The sequence below is a fragment of the Ochotona princeps genome, chromosome 1 (assembly GCF_030435755.1).
Source record: "Ochotona princeps isolate mOchPri1 chromosome 1, mOchPri1.hap1, whole genome shotgun sequence".
Lineage (NCBI taxonomy): Eukaryota > Metazoa > Chordata > Mammalia > Lagomorpha > Ochotonidae > Ochotona > Ochotona princeps.
This window is the reverse complement of record NC_080832.1, coordinates 69,177,746-69,194,707: the sequence shown is the minus strand read 5'-3', so window position 1 is coordinate 69,194,707 and position 16,962 is coordinate 69,177,746. Positions and strand designations below refer to the sequence as shown.

Genomic DNA, 16,962 nt, shown 5'->3' with positions numbered 1-16,962 from the left:
AACATTTTCTCTTTAAATGTGCTCTGATACAACAACACATGAGTGACTAGTACTCAGACCTGACATCTCAATGCTAACTGCTAGGGAGATGTCAAGTCTTGGCATCCATCTCAGGTCTGAGACAGAGGAGCGTCAGGGCAAGGAGGACCCTTCCGGTGCAGGTGCCAGATGTACCTATCAGCAGCAATGCTGGATCCCATTTCTCCACAGGTATTTTCTGTGCCGACTGTATGTAGTTCATTATGACAAATATGCTCACCTCAGTAAGAGTTTCAGGAAGGTATTTCAATTATTTGGGAATGACAGTTCCCTCCTATTATGCAAATCAGCTTCCAGAAGCCTTGGAAGAAGCTAAACATGACACAAATTAGTACAAACTGTCCTTTACTTTTATTGCTTGTATACATAAGGAATTCATTATAAAACTCATGGGGAGGAGGAAGAAATAATGCAAGAAAAAGTTACCTGCTTTAGCATTTTTAGGAATAGTTTTGATAACTTCTTAGATCAACTTGCTTATCTGAAACAGCAAAATCTACAATACAATCATATAGAATTCTAACAGTTGGGGTAATTATGTTTTTATTTTCTTTCTTTTAATATAACATTAATGCTACAAAAATGAAATTTGTGACCCTCTTATTTAAAACACATTTTGTACAGTATCAAAAAGTGACTACCAACTGAAAAAATAGAGCTTGCATGGGCTATTATTTCAATAATGTTTTTTAAAGTTATTTTGAAGGTTGGTAGCAAAGTTCTTATTAAGAATATAAATATTCTCTTCATATACACTGGAATTTTCTTAAAAGAATTGACAGACAGCAAAGATAGAATGGACTTGCAAGGAAAAATCAATTATCCCAATATCTAGAATAATCAAGATACTTGATAAATTTAAATGTACTTCTGTAACTTCCTTACTGTTCCTCATTTTCTTGGCTTATTTTTCAGTTGATGCACAAAGCCACCTGAAGAACCAGGCTTTTAGCTGGAACAGTTATTGCCATTTTCCATCATTTCTTTCTAGTTTTTCCAAATATGTGGTTAAAAACAATCCAATAATCACTGCAGGAAGGAATGGTCATTTAAGATGTATTATGGTTTTTTTTGTCCTTTAATTTAAGAGAGATTAATATCAGAGTCATAAAAGCTTTACAGTTTCAACACACACATAAACACACGGAATTAGAAATCTTTATGCCTTAAAAAAGATCCACTTTGTCCAACTTATCAGAAACAAAATTTAGTTGAGTGAAATGTGGAAAAAAATGCTTTCATTAAATTCAGCAGCCTCTACTTACCTGTAAGTATTTTATAGATGGAGTTAAGTTCAGTTCTGATCCAAGGCTCTTGGCACCAAAGCCTTTCACTCTAAATGATCTGTACTTCTGTAATGTACCATTAATTACTCTAGATTAATAATACCCTGTTCTTCAATTTGGTATATACCACCTTTTGGAAAAAAATAATTTTTAGTTCTTTGAGATGAGATACAAGAACAAAGTTATCCTTGAGGTTCCACCTCTAATAGGAAAAGGTCGATGCTTGCACACAGCAGCGAGTTTGATACCCCCTGTTCTGTTAGGCTAGCCTTCACACAACGAGCATGCATACACGGCCACTTCACTGCATCGGTTCTGAAGTTGAGAACTGCTGCTTATTCAAGTCACAGATGCCAACACATTATACAACGAAACAGTGGAATTGCATGTCCACCTTGAGAAAAGGAAAATAAATGATGAAAACAAAGGCAGCAAATGTAGGTACTGGCATTCAGAACATGCCAAAAAGCTAACACTCATGAACTGTCATTATATGGGTTTTTCTTTCTTTAGAAGAAAAGTCCTTGCATATTTTAAAATGTTGCAGTCCCAGAGAGTCATGAAGTGCCTTGCCGTTTTTGCTGCTGACTTCTGATGACCTCTAGTTGTTTTTTGCATTGCTGGTAGTAAGTAGAAAGGCTTTTGTTTTCATCTAAAAGCTTTTTATGTTCCTGTACCAGTCGAGATGTATTTTGCTGGTCCTTTTCGTCCTGGTCCAATTCTGCAACTAGTTCTTGCCTGAAAACAAATACCATATAATAAAGCATTACGAACGATGGAGAAATCCATACCTTCAAAGTTGATGCCGGAAGTTCAATTAATGAAAACTTCTATTCTGAGTATAACATTGTGCATCTTAGGTACACCACTCAAAAGTAACGGCAGGCTAGGATGGAAGCTAACACCCACTTCCCTTGTACATTGGCACAAACATCATGATCCATTCAATAAGTCAATGGACCCAGACAGTCAGCAAGGAAACAGACAAAATGGTGAAATAGAAGTTTCAGACAACTTCACTTGGTGTCTTTTTGTATTAAAAGGAAATAAGTATCTGGGAAAAGTTGTTTAAGTTTATAGGAAAAAAATTTAATGAGATTTTTCTTATTATTCATATTCTATTTTTAAAGATTTATGTATTTGAAAGGTAGAGTCACGAAGACACACACACACACACACACACACACACACACACACACACACACACGTGTGCTTCTATCCACTAATTTCTTCCAAAATGGTCAGCCACAAAAGCAGGTGCTGGGCCAGGACGAAGCCGGAAACATCCTTCTCCTGGTCTCCCACATTAGTGCAGGGGTGAAAGCACTCGGGCTGTCCCACACTGCTTTTCCAGGCACATGAGCGGGGAACTGGATAGTAAATGGTACAACCAAGACCAAAATTGGCACCCATGTGAGATGCTGGTGCTGTAGACAGCAGCTCTCCCTGCAATGCCACAACACCATCCTTTCACATTCTATTTTTATACTCATACACTCATACTCATATTCTGGTCACAATTTTATTTAACTACAATGCTTTGGGCTAACTAATAGAACTCATTAGAATTTGCAAACTCATTAAAACCGATAGTATCTAACTTGAAACACTTTCTGATTTTAAAAGTGAGCACAACACAAAGTATCAATTTCAAACTAACTTTGCCAATGTTTTGAGAACAAATCCTCAGTGTTTCATAGACTGTTACACAAAAGTGATTTTTATCCAGGGGACAGTATTAAATCCTACAGTGAAGTTACTGGATAAAATGAGTAACTAATAAAAAAAAAAAACCTTTCAACATCATAATCTTTCATTTTAAATATTTAATCTGAAAACATTTTGCTATTTTTAAGAATTATCATTTTGCTTATTTTTGTTTAATTTGAAAGTTAGAGAGAGAGAGAGAGGTAGAGAGGTAGAGAGGTAGAGAAACAGAGAGTAATCATCCATGTGCTAGAACTCAGTCAGGCTCTCCCATAGGATTCAAATGTCTCAGTCTTCATCTGCTGGCTTCCAGAGTGCACACTAGCTGGAAGCTGGTATTGGGAGGCATCCTGTCGTGGGCTATATGTGGGCTATCCATAGCCATCCTGATACAGGATGCTGGTATCGCTAGGGGCTTCCTGACTACTGTGCTAAACCACTAAAGCAGGGATGGGAGCCACCTAGTCGTGGGCTATACATGGGCCATGAAATCATTTGGTCTCTGTGCCAAGGCAACTGCAAGCAGGACCTGAACTTTGCTAAACTTAGAGCAGGCTAACTTTTAAGTTGATTATCCTGTAGGGCTCATCAATAAAGTTATAAATATCCCAAATGGCCCATAACAGAAAAAAAGTTCCCCACTCCTGTCCCAAAGTATTGAACATACATTTATACAGTGGCCATGATTTTTTTGCAAGTCATTTTAGCTACCACTCATAAACAAGATTAATAAATATAAAGCTTCATGAGGGACATACTTTAGAAAAACTGAAGTTCCTAACAACTATATGCACAACAGTGTGGAAACTGGACTCGATTTCTTAAAAACAGGAGAAAGGTAGTTTTTCTAGCTCGCATATGTATAGGTATAAAATTTCCTAGACACAAACTAATGGGTATAAAATAAGACCTTTTAACAAACAATCCTATTATCCTAAATATATTCTTTAAAAAAACCCAAATCTATAAAAATGTTTCTAGGACAAAACACAACTGAATACTAGTAACTCAAATTATTTTACCTATGCCCAAAGGAAACAATAAATCTTTATAACAGCAAATCTAAATGGTGTTTGATTTTAAAACTCTTGAGAACATAAAACATATGAGTATACTACCAGTTTATTTTCCTTAGCACCACCATAATGACACCATTGGAAGCACTGAATCTTGTAAATGGTGCTTAAAACTTGAAAATATGAACATAAATTTGCAACTGTAAAAATTATAGTTTCATGTAATGAAGTAATATTATACCTTAACACATTTTAAGCTCAAAATATTAATGTTATTTGTATTCATAAAAGACAACTTACTTTCTCTGTAATAACAATGCAATTTCTGTTTGAACTTTCATGTATTCTTGTGCCATTTTACAATGCTGTTCAAACACTGCCATAGATTCTTTGGAGTTTGGGCATGGTGCTAGAGGCTAAAAATAAAGCAGGAATGTTAAAACAACAGTAAAACATATCTCAGTATCTGCTAAGATGAAAGTAGAAAGAATGTGATATATTTTCATGGCATGAAAACAATGATCTTTTAAAAGTTTAAGTGCTATTAACATATACTCTAGAAAACCTCAGGTTCCTTTGGTTTGAGCTGATTCAGAATTTAAATTGTGTGTACTGATTAACACTTCAGCTGTTAAAGAAAAGCAGGTCTAGAATAAGCACACCTAGCCTCAGGTATGACATTTCAGGCTGTCCACGTGTGTCACAACAAAGGTGTTCAAGCTCTCAGAATCACAGGTGGCACCGGGGTTCATACTTGCATCTTCAGCCATCTGAGTATTGCGAACGTATCACAAAATGCATGAGATAGGAATGAGCGTGTGTCTATGAATTTTATATTTTAATGCACTAAAACTGAACATGTAAAACCTGGCAGCCTTGACCACAGACAAGTATATTTAGGATGACTGTTACAGCAGGAGCATCTGATCCTGTCATTTTTAAGTCTGACTGAGTCAACTAAAATAATTATTTGCTTGAATATGATTTCAGAACATTTTATAGAAGGGCAAATAAAAGTGTAAACAGATGAATATAAATTTATAGGTAAGAACAAAACTGTTAGCTTTAAGACAAACTCTAAGAGCATAAAAATGAACTTTCACTGCTAAGTTCTCCTTTACCTGCAGTTGGTGATCCAGTGTAAGATAGGCCATGGGGATGGAGTTATCTGAACCATTGGTATCTGAAATTCAAGCACGTAGTCTATTTATTTCTGTTACACACAATTAAAAACAACCAGCAAGAAATCATGCATGAGGTATTGTTTTTTCCCTTGGTTAAAGGAAATGACATGAAAGTTACTGCTAGTGAAAATAAAAAAAAATCTAATTTTCAATTTTAAAGGCAAAAAGAGGACACCCAATTACATTATTACAACTCAGTTATATTCTCTTATTTGCAATTTAAGTTGGCTATAAACGAAGAGAATACAATATATTAAAGACTGTAAGCTCCGACTTGATTAAGAACAGTGATATAGGTCCTATATACGTGTATACATTATATACACACATTAAATATATATACACACACATATAAAAACATACATATTTAAAACTTTTTTTATTCATTTGAAAAGCAGAGTTAGATACAGGGAACTCTTCCACCTGCTAGTTAACTTTCTAAATGGCTGCAATGACCAGGGCTAGACCAGGCCAAGACGAACAGCCAGGAGCTTCTTCCAGCTCTCCCATGTGGGTTGCAGGAACCCAGAAACTTGGACCTTTGCCCAGGCTCACCGGCAGAGAGCTGTACTGGGACCTCAATCAGTGCTCACATGAGATGCCAGTACTGTAGTCTGAGACTTAACCTGCTACATCACAGTGTAGGCACCTGGACCTTTATATTCTTAATTTAGTCTCATCTGATCTTACCTGATCAGACCCCAATATTTCTGTATCATGCTAAATCTACTAAAAGGTTGTGTGAACCCTGAAAACAGGTGTTCCTTTTAAAATTACAGGAGAAAGCAAAATACACATTCTTTTTTTTTTTTGTTAAAGATTTATTTATTTTTATTACAAAGTCAGATATACAGAGAGGAGGAGAGACAGAGAGGAAGATCTTCCGTCCGCTGATTCACTCCCCAAGTGAGCAGCAACGGCCGGTGCTGCGCCGATCCGAAACCGGGAACCAGGAACCTCTTCCGGGTCTCCCACGCGGGTGCAGTGTCCCAAGGACTTGGGCCGTCCTCGACTGCTTTCCCAGGCCACGAGCAGGGAGCTGGATGGGAAGTGGGGCTGCCAGGATACGAACCAGCGCCCATATGGGATCCTGGTGCGTTCAAGGCGAGGACTTTAGCTGCTAGGCTACTGTGCCGGGCCCAAGATACACATTCTTTTCTAGGTCAACTTTCAATATCAAATGTGAACTGCCGTCTTGCCCCTCCTACTAAGAATCAGTATGGAAAATGAGAGATACTATTGTAATTATATTACACATATGAACAATATGGAAACAGAAAGGTTTGTTTTGTCATATTAAAAATAGTTACCTGGTTAACTCAAACAACCAGTCTACTATCTAAACACACAGCTTTTGTTTATATTTCAAAAGCAATGAAAAAGTCTAAAAGTTGACTGAGATCCATAACATGGCGCTTTTCTCAACCTCAGTGTTTACGTAGAAGAGTTCCTTTAGTAAACAGAGTAATTGTGTCTCACAACTTCCGTATTTCAAAAACAGTTGTTTAGAAGATGTGCCAAGTACTTGGGTCCTTGTACCCCTATGGGAGACCCAGATGGAACTCTGGAATCCTGGCTTCTACCTGGTCGAGACCCTGCCATCACAGCCATTTGGGGAGTGAACCTACGGATGTGAGAGCACTTTGTCTCTCATTGCATTACTCTGCCTTTCAGACAAACAAATCTAAAACAAATAAAAGTGCCTGTTTTCTCAATGGTAGTAGAGAAAATATAAGATACATAGAAAAAAATTAACTAACGAAATGAGCCGTTTAGCCCTTTTCAATACGCACAAAGGCAAGGTCAGGACACTGTGGTCAATCCAATAAAAAGCTAAGATAGTCTGAAGGCTCACAGTATAACTTATAAGGCACACTAATGTTTCCTACAAATGTTTTCTGAAGTTGCGGAAGGAATAAACTTAATTTTCCATTTTTCTGACCAGCCCTATCCCTATCCCAAAAGCGGTTTCAAACCAAGTTCCTTGTGCTTTCTGTAACAGTAAAATGGAATAAAAATATACCCTTGACTTAATGGAAAGATTAAGTATCTTAAAAAATGAAAATGGACACGACACAGCTGAATAGTACCGTATAGCCTTTTTAAGGTGTATAGAAGCTGGTTGTATATAAACTAAAATTGAAATGTCAATGAAATAGTCACAGGATATAGTTAAGAACTTGCATTTTTTAACATATTGGTTACTCAATACCATGTCAATTAATTCCATAATGTTGTAAATTGTTGTTGATGCTATGCTGGGGCTTTTAATTGATAGGGATGATATTCTGCCAGCTCTGCCTTCAGACCAGAGATGGTCTCCCCAAGAAACTGTTGAATTTATCTAGACAATAAGATGCTGGACTCCATGCTTGGTATATGCCTGCAATGAAAGAATCTCATGTGGTGAGATTGGCAGCAATTCAGAACTGCTGAACTGTCAAAATCATTTGAGCAGGACCCTTGGAACATGCCCCGCACAGGGACCTGGGATTGGTAGGAGGCTGGGTGGGGCTTCTCCCTTTATTTCCTCCTTTACCCCAGATACAGGAAAAAAAAGATAATAATTTGGAAACAATAGTCTCACCCACTTTCCTGTAGCCCTTGACCCTTTGTAAAGATTGTCAAAATAAAGTAATAAAAAAATTAAAACAGATATGGTTAACAGTTTCATTAGCAGTCCACCTTTGATTTGGAAGTGGAGATGCACACTGCACTGCATCCCACACATCTCGATATGACAGTCTCCATTATCCAGTTACTGTACATCCGCTTAAATGAAAAGCCACAAAACAAAATCAACAACAGAAGAAAGAAATCAACACCGTGAAGTTAAAAGCATGCTACTGCAGGATTGATGTATCACTGAAGAAATGCAAAACAAAATCAAGAAACTTCTTGAAGAAAATCATGCTGCTGCATGACTTATGAGTCAATGAGATACTTAAAATGAAAAAACAAAACCATTTTTGAAGAAATGAAAATAAAAAACATCAAAATCTATGAGACATAGGTTCCGCTGATCTTTGTTGGTGAGATGTGTCTCCTGTAGGCAACAGATGGGTTTTGTTTTTTGATCCAGTCTACTAATCTATGACATTTGATTGATGGGTTTACAACATCTGCATCACGGTTAATAGAAATAGGTAGTAATTTGGTCCTGTCATTTTAGCAATAGGTAGCGCATTGTTTGATTAAGTCTTCTGTTGTTATCTTACCGGGATGTTCTTCACATTTGCCTTTGGTTTTCAATTCTGAGATTCTTTCTTCTGCCTCATTCAGTTTTTGAGACTTTCCACAGAATTTTTAATTAGCTCTATTGCATCCTTCATTCCCAATGATTCGGCTTGACTTTGCATCAGTGTTGCTAATTTCCTGAGTGATACATTCCTTAAATTCTTTGAACTCCTCTTTGTTCCTCAGTGAACTCTGAGGTTGGCAAAGGCTTTTGCTCCTTTGCAGGGGAGTCTTCAGTAGTATTCACTGTGCCTGTTTCTTCTTTTGCTCTTGGTCATTGTACTTCTGTTTAGCAGGCTCTTCTCCTTAGGGCAAGTTTCTAAGCTGTGTTACCCACACGTCTTCAGTTCTATTATAGTGATCGCGTTTGGTACCTGGTTCTTTGTTTGCAGTCACTTGTGCTACTCTCTCCAGTGAGTTTCAGATCTGGGCTCTTGTGTTAGGCTTTCATCACGGTCTCTGTAGTCCCAGCTCCTGGCTCACTACTCTCCACCTCCTGTGATCCTGTGCTGTGGCTGCACTATTGTCTGTACAACATTTTTCCCACTTCCAGTTCACGTAGTTCCTAGGATTAGGGAGACACTAGGTGTCCTAATTAACTCGGCTGTTGGTGGTGCTGATCTTGCCAAAACCTGCTGGCCTTTAGGTCTCAGGGCTACCCGGACCTATTTTGGCTGGGACCAGCAGGATGCCAAAGTTGGTATTATTTTCCCTGTGGGACCAGCATAGTACACTAAGCTGAAAGTAAGTTTGCTCCCAACTTTGTGCATGTGCAGCTCACTGTTGTCCCTCCAGTTTCCCAAGTTTTTGCCACTGTGTAAAAAATTGCACCTGATATGCCACTCAAGGAATTTTGCATCTGCTAGCCAATAGGTCTGGGTGCTACCTGGACCTATTTTGGGTGAAAGCTGTATGATGCCATGTCAGTGCAATAAACTGAGTCAGAAATGAGTCTCCTCCCAGCTTAGAGCATTCACAGTCCCATACCACAGCCTCTACCTCACTACACAAAATGGTGCCTGATGTGGCTCTGATGGAGTCTGGGCTGTGAAATCTATTCCTGTATGACCTGTTTGGAATCTGCTGCTGTCTGCTTCTGGTCAAAGCAAATAAATCAGCAGGACGGGCAGTTCTTTGCCTGGTTTACCTCTCGAGTTCCTGGTGAACTCCCCTTCTTACCTGGCTGCTGGTGGAGCTCTGGCCACTGTTGGAGCTCAGATCACTGCTAGCTGACTGCCACTGGGGTATCTGGTCATTGTAATACCACTCTGTTGTCTGCTGTTTTCTTGTGTGTCCATCAGTCTCCAAGTACCCCTCTGTCATCGGCCTGTGCTCTCCTATTTCCTGGAAAGTATCCTCTTTGCTTCACTATGGCTAATGATTCTCCGTTTAAACCTGTCCTTACCCTATTCCATCACCCTGATTCTCCTCCCGACCTCTTTTCAATCTTGAGACTCACATTGGTTTACTTAAATGAGGCAAAATCTTTCTAGGTCCCTCCCAATATCAAGCTTGTTTCACCTTCTATTGTTAAGTATGCCTTTTCTTCACATGGGGTATATTTCCATCTCTGTTCTACTTAATGACTAAAAAAAAAAATCACTTTTTAATTAAAAAAAAATAATGAACTATGCCAGGTCTTACTTGTTTTTTCTCTTTTACTCTTAGAACCCTCAGCTTGTAAGCATTCTAGTTTATGATGCTTATTTGCTTATTTTTAATGCTTTAGAGTCATAATGCATTTAGGAATGCAAGGAACGGGCCAGGTCTCGTAGCATTATCTTTGATAGTAGCAAGCACAGCAGTAACCGCCCCCCTTTTTTAAAAGATTTATTTATTTTTATTGGAAACGCAGATTTCAGAGAGAAGGAGAAATAGAGAAAAAGATTTCTCATTTGCTGATTCTGCTCCCCAAGTAGCCTCAATGGCCAGAGCTGAGCTGACTAGTAGACAGGAGCTCCTTCCAGGTCTCCCACACGGGTGCAGGGTTCCAAGGCTTTGGGCTGTCCTCCACTGCTTTCCCACACCACAAGCAGGGAGCTGGATGGGAAGTGGAACAGCTTGGATATCAAATGGTGCCCAACTGGTACGTACAAGGCAAGGATTTAGCTACTTAGTGAGTCATCGTGTTGGGCCCACAGCAAGAACTCTTCAAGTGAGTTCCCCCAGGTGGCTCCTGCTCTGGGTCCAGAAACGAAAGTCTTTCTTTATACATCATTAAACCATAATATACCCATCATACTATAATTAAATGAAAAAAACATGATCAAGTTGTTTTAACTTGTGTTCTTAATTTTCTCCTGGGTCAGAAGATAGTCCAAGAAAAATGCTTTACCTATCTGTTCCATATAATTTGTTCAGCCTGGTTTTCAATACTTCTTAGAAATCCTGCAAAGGTGCCAGCATTGTGGTGCAATGAGTTAAGCTGTCACTTAAGACACGGGCAGTTTATATGGGAGGACTGATATCAGTGCCAGCTGCTGTGCTTCCCACTACCACCCAGAATGTACCTGGGAAAGCAATAGAAGATAACTCCAATGCCTGGGCTCTGCCTTCCACATGGGAAACCACGATAGAGTTCCTGGCTTCAGCCTGGATAAGACCTGGCTGTCACAGCCATTTGTGGAGTGACACAATGGATAAAGGATTTCTTTCTTTGTCCCTCCATCTCTCTGTCATTCAACCTTTCAAATAAATGAATAAAAACTTTATGAACTAGTTAATTTTTAAACTAAAACCAGAGTTTCAATTTAAAAATACATACTTAAAACTATTTCAAGGCATAGACAAAATTTGGTTAATAAAGCAAGTTAGACCCAGGTAGGATTTCTAGCTAAGTAAAAGACACTTATAAGAATTTGGATTTTATCTCTGTAATTGGCAGCCTGTTACACTTTTAACTGGTGTATTTACATTAGTTTAGGCTGAAGTTAGGAGGCAAGCTCAACAGACTTGGACAAATGCTGCTGTTAATCTGAGGGAGTGTATTCCTACACTGGAAAATTCAAGAACCAAACAGCCGCCGCCCTGTGAGTGCTAGTGATAAAATCTGCCAAGAGCATTTTCCTGTCTGCAGAGGGGAGGGGTTGATTCACGACAGATCCTGTGTACATGCAGGGTACTGATGAATGTCTATGACAATTTGAGTCTCGGATATGCCAAGAGTAAAAATTAGAAGAGTTTTTACCACCACTAAATTTAACATTACTAAAACTAGAGGGTACAGCCCTGGCTAAACATAGTCCTATCTTACATGACACAGAGAAAGGCCACTCCATTAATGTTTTCAATTAAGCTGTAATTGACTAAACCATGCCAAATATCTATTAATACTTGCCATGTTTTAGTTTGTAAAGGCAGAAAGCTTTTTAATTTCAACTTAATTGCTACTATTAACAACACATTTGATGTAATATAAAAAAATCTCAATTGGTTTAATTTTTCAGAGTATAAGAGATCATCTTTCACTCTCTGATTTAATAAAACAAATAAAAATTTTCACATAAATATATTGCTGAGCTTTTTTTCTAAAGACTTACTTATTTTTATTGCAAAGTCAGATATACAGAGAGGAGGAGAGACAGAGAGGAAGATCTTCTGTCTGATGATTTACTCCCCAAGTGGCTGCAACGACCAGTACTGTGCCAATTCAAAGCCAGGAGTCAGGAACTTCTTCCAGGTCTCCCATGTGGGTACAGAGTCCCAAGGCTTTGGGTCGTGCTTGACTGCTTTCCCAGGCCACAAGCAGGGAGCTGGATGGGACGTGGAGCTGCCGGGATTAGAACTGGTGCACATATGGGATCCCGGAGTTCAAGGTGAGGGGGACTTTAGCTGCAAGGCCACCATGCAGGGCCCTATTGCTGAGCTTTTATCAAGGCCTTTTCTTAGTAAAAAATTAATTCTATAATAGTACATCATTTTCTGCTTGCCTGTAATGAAACTATTTTATTAATACTTTTAGAGGGTATATTTTAATGCTAATATTTCGACCATTTAGTTGCTCATGTTGGGTAGTCTCAACAACTTTTAACGGCTGTTACAGATGTATTAATAGAATATTTATATGATACAAATGAACTATCAGTATCACTAAAAATGATTTTAAAGGTCACAAATATCCTCCCAACTAGGGTACAAATTGTATAGTCCTTTAAATAACAGACTATGATAAAGACAATGATTATTTATTTACCATATTACTGATTCCAGGTTTTAGAAGATGTTAACTTTACTGCTATCACCTAGTAGGATGCATCATAACAGGAATACTACAGCATCAAGAGTACAATATATTACACTGAACAATGCCTAACTTGGTAAAAACTAGGGTAGAGATACACCCAAAGAACACATGTGTGAAAAACTGACAAGTCACCTGTGGAATCGTCAGGGGTCCATGGATGACTTCGAGTCGGCTTTTCTGAAGTTGGTCCTGAGGTAGTGATCATTCTGACACTCGGACTGGATGATCTACTGCTCACCTGTAAAAAGCGAAAGGAAGCAAAACAGCATTTGCTTAGAAAAAAGGATAAGAGAGTATTCCAATTAAAAGATACTGGACAGGCTTCCATCTCTCTTCATTGACAACTTCAAGCACTCCTGCAAAAAATACACCTTTTGAGAAGATTATCAATGTTAGTATTTATAGACACTCACATGATACCTCCTAAAAACTGATGAGCTTGCAATAAAGTAACTGAAACATTCTTTTGAAATCAGCAACAAAAAAGGCAAGACAGGATATCAGCAAGAACTTAAGCTCCATCAATGGGTTTCAACTAAACATCCAACGGTCTAGTGCTTTTGTTGACTGCCTGACAAAGTCAGTGGAACAGAAAAAACTTTGCAGGATGGGATTAAGACTGGAGAAACTTTTGATCAGAGCTAAAACTCTGGAAAGGTTATACTCACAGTAAGCAACTTGGAGGAAAAAAAGAAAACAAAACAGAAAACATCCAGTCCCACAAAAGCAGAGAGCAAATAAGCTTATAGTGGTGATGGGAGGATGGAAGAATTGTATCTACTGTGAACCTGAAGAAATTTCCAGAAGTAATGGAAGAGACAATAGATACATACAATTGAAGGCAAGGGATCTAACACACATAGCTAGAAAAAGAACAGTATAAGCTTCTTGTATGTTCTAGCAAGCACAGGGCCCGGCACAGTCCATCACCCCGATCAGCTGGTGGTTGCAATTGCTGGGTTGGTTCTGTTTTCAGTCTCGAGTTGCACTGGAACCAATGGGTGTTGCAGTCCAGTCTGGTTCTGCCCAGCACATACTCGGCCCTTACATCAACCAGTGGGAGCTGCAGCCTAGTCGGGGCGACCCACAATAACCCCCATCAGGCCCACCCCCTACCCTGGTTTGCCAGTCTGTGTAGCAGTAGATCAGTCTGTCCCCCATCCCATTTGGCTCTTGTACTTGTCAATGGGTATTAAAGCTTAGTTCCATCTAACCAACTCAACCATCCAGCCCTCACGGATGTTGTTGAGTGCCTTTCTGTCCAGCCACCTCAACTCCTGTCCTAGTTTTCATGCCTTCCCGCGGGACTAGTGACCCAGGAAGGGGGAACCCACTTTTTCCCTCCCAGGTCTCTCTCAGTCCCGGTTTGTGCACTCTTTAGGTGGTTCTGTGATTTGACTTGACAGAATTAGTCCCCAGTGCCAGCTTTTGCCAGCTGATGCTGCAGCCAAGCCCAAACATCCGTCACCCACTCTAATTTATGCTTGCACCCACAGGAATAATCAGCCCAGCCTGGCTTTTCCCTGATCTAGTCCACATGCAGCGCACAGGTGTTGCAGCCTTGCTTAGTCTGGTCTGTCCCCATCCCAGCCCACGCTCTCCAGGGGGAGTAGCTGTCCGGAGAGGGGACCAGCCCCTTAACCCCCTGCCAGCTCTGTCCCTCCCTTCCTGGATCTCACGTGTGCTGGTTGGGTGCTGCAGTCAAATCCAGTACAGGCAACCTCACCCTGACATTCCATAATGTGTACTGGTTTTGCCACGACCAAACCCGGCTCAACCCACACTCTGTTCTGGTGTTTGGATTTGCCAGTGGATGACATGAACTGATTCAGCCTGGTCTGCCCCTGACCCATGCCGAATGTGTGCCAGTGGGAAACTTTCCATGGCCTATTCTGGGCTGTTTCCTATCATGCTTCTTGCGCTTACCTGCAAGGACTGTGTCCTGCCAGAGGAGTTGCCCAGGCTCCTCCATCAGAACCCCTCCCAATGCCAGATTTTGCGCATACCAGGGGGTCCTTGAGCCAACCCTACTCAGTTCACCTCCTGTCCTAGCAGGAACAGTGGCTTTTCCTGGCTGGCTTTCACCCCATTCTGGTTCTTGTTATTGGATGTTTCAGCCCAGCCATGGCTCGTCCATACCCACATACAGCTCACACATGGCTCAGTAGGGGGTTGAGACCCAGCCTAGTCAGTCCCACATCTACCCTGGTTCTCCATGACACCAGATGGTGTTGGGGTCTGAACTGGCCTGGTGCATCCAATCCCAGCCCACACTAGTGCCTCGGGTGACTGCAACTGTTTCCTAGATAGAACGCAGCCCCCATTCCAGCACAAGTGCCCCTTGGTGGGAACCTCAACCCTGTGCTTGCTAGAACATACAAGAATCTGGTCTGGGAATACCTCAAGGTTTCTTTGGAGATCTCCCCAATCGAACTGCTGGACTCAGAACTCTAACCAAGAAAAGACAGAAGACAGAACAGGTCAAACATTCATCTCAGCTATATGTTGGCAGCGAAATATGGGGCAAACAGAGACTTTATGATGGACCATATCAATCAGTGGACGACCTCATCGAGCGAAACTGGCAGCGATTCATAACTGGAGAACTATTAAAACCACTTGAGCAAATATCTCAGAGCATGCCCCACATCCGGGACTTGGGGTGGGCGGGAAACCGGGTGGGGCTTCTCCCTCAATATCCCCCTTTACCTCAGATACATGATGGAAACAATATGGACATAATAGTATTACCCACTTCCCTATACCCCCTGAACCTTTTTTTTTTTTTTAACCGTAATTAACTATGTAAAGATTGTCAACAACAATACAACAACAAAAAAAACCAGTATAAGCTTTCTCAAATGAAAAATAGTTCCTAATACATTTCTGGAAATTAAGTTAAGTATTAAAATTTAAGCTAAAGTTTAGGTTAAATGAATTCCAAACAATGTAAATAAATTACAAACAATACACGACTATCAAACTTTTCACACATGATTAAAACACACACACACACCAAACCCAGAGGTTTTCATTGGTTAATTTCCATCACACACTCAAGAAAGAAGTCTTTCTCAGTCTTATAAAGGGGTTGGTGGTATGGCACTGCAGGTTCAGTGGTCACCTGGGAAGCAGGCAGCCCAGCAGCTATTAGCCAAATGTCAGTTGTTCTGCTTTGGATTCACTACTGTGTCTGAAAGGAAACAGAAGATCGGCAGGTGCTTTGAACCTTCTGCCAGCTTACACAGCAGATCCAGAAAAGATTCTGGGTTCCTAGCTTTTGGGGCCATTTGGGGAGTAAATCAGCAGACGGAAGATCTCTTACTGTCTGTCTCCTTTGTCACTCTTTCATACAAGAAAAATAAAACTTATAAAAAGGGAAGGAGAAATTATTCTAGAAAATAGAAAAATAATCCCTAGCTCATGATACAAAGGCACAAAGACCTGATAAGAATAGTGTAATGAATAGTGTGACACAAAAATTACTAGTTAATTTCATGAAGAGATGAAAAAGTAAAAAAATCAAGCAGAATTTGATATTATAAAAGCAATAAAAGCCATTGGAAAAAATGGACTTTTCTAACAAATAAAAGGTTACAAATCTAACTCTAGGAAATTTATTAATATAATTAATCACAATAGTTAAGTAGAAAAAATCTACATTGACACATTAAACATGAAAATTTAACACCTTTTTATGAAAAATACACATAACAAAAATAAATTTCATTGAAATTGATATTTTGGGCCCGGCACAGTAGCCTAGTGGTTAAACTCCTCTCCTTGTATGCATCGGGATCCCATATGGGAGTTGGTTCTAATCCCAGCTGCCCTACTTCCTATCCAGCTCTCTGCTTGTGGCCTGGGAAAGCAGTTGAGGATAGCCCAAAGCCTTGGGACACTGTACCCATGTGCTAGACCCGGAGGAGACTCCTGACTCCTAGCTTTGTATTAGCGCAGCACCGGCCATTGTGGCCTCTTGGGGAGTGAATCATTGGATGGAAGATCTTCCTCTCTGTCTCTCCTCCTCTCTGTATATCTGACTTTCCAATAAAAAATAAATGTTAAAAAAAAAGCTGAAGAATAAAGATGATAAATTCTATGCCGGATAAAAGAACATGCAAGGGTACTAGAAATGGTAATGTTTCATTTCTTAAGCTGGGTGGTAGGTTCATATCAATTTACTCTCCCCCCCAAAAAAAATCTTTTGACATTGTTGATGTAGTTGAAGAGGGATGCACACCCATGTG

The 16,962-nt window shown here is 39.8% G+C and overlaps 1 protein-coding gene across 2 annotated transcripts in view; it reads right to left on the bottom strand.

Moving 5' to 3' along the window:
- Window positions 1-367: 367 nt before the first annotated feature.
- MAP3K7 (mitogen-activated protein kinase kinase kinase 7) overlaps window positions 368-16,962 on the bottom strand; it is a 77,995-nt gene continuing 61,400 nt past the window's right edge. For both annotated transcript variants that reach the window (XM_004580378.4, XM_004580379.3), the window contains 4 exons: window positions 12,845-12,950; window positions 5,170-5,231; window positions 4,349-4,464; window positions 368-2,063 (listed from right to left, as the gene is read on the bottom strand). In XM_004580378.4, the coding sequence (XP_004580435.1) occupies window positions 1,883-2,063; window positions 4,349-4,464; window positions 5,170-5,231; window positions 12,845-12,950 (465 nt within the window). In that variant the 3' untranslated portion in view covers window positions 368-1,882. The remainder of the gene's footprint in view (window positions 2,064-4,348; window positions 4,465-5,169; window positions 5,232-12,844; window positions 12,951-16,962) is intronic.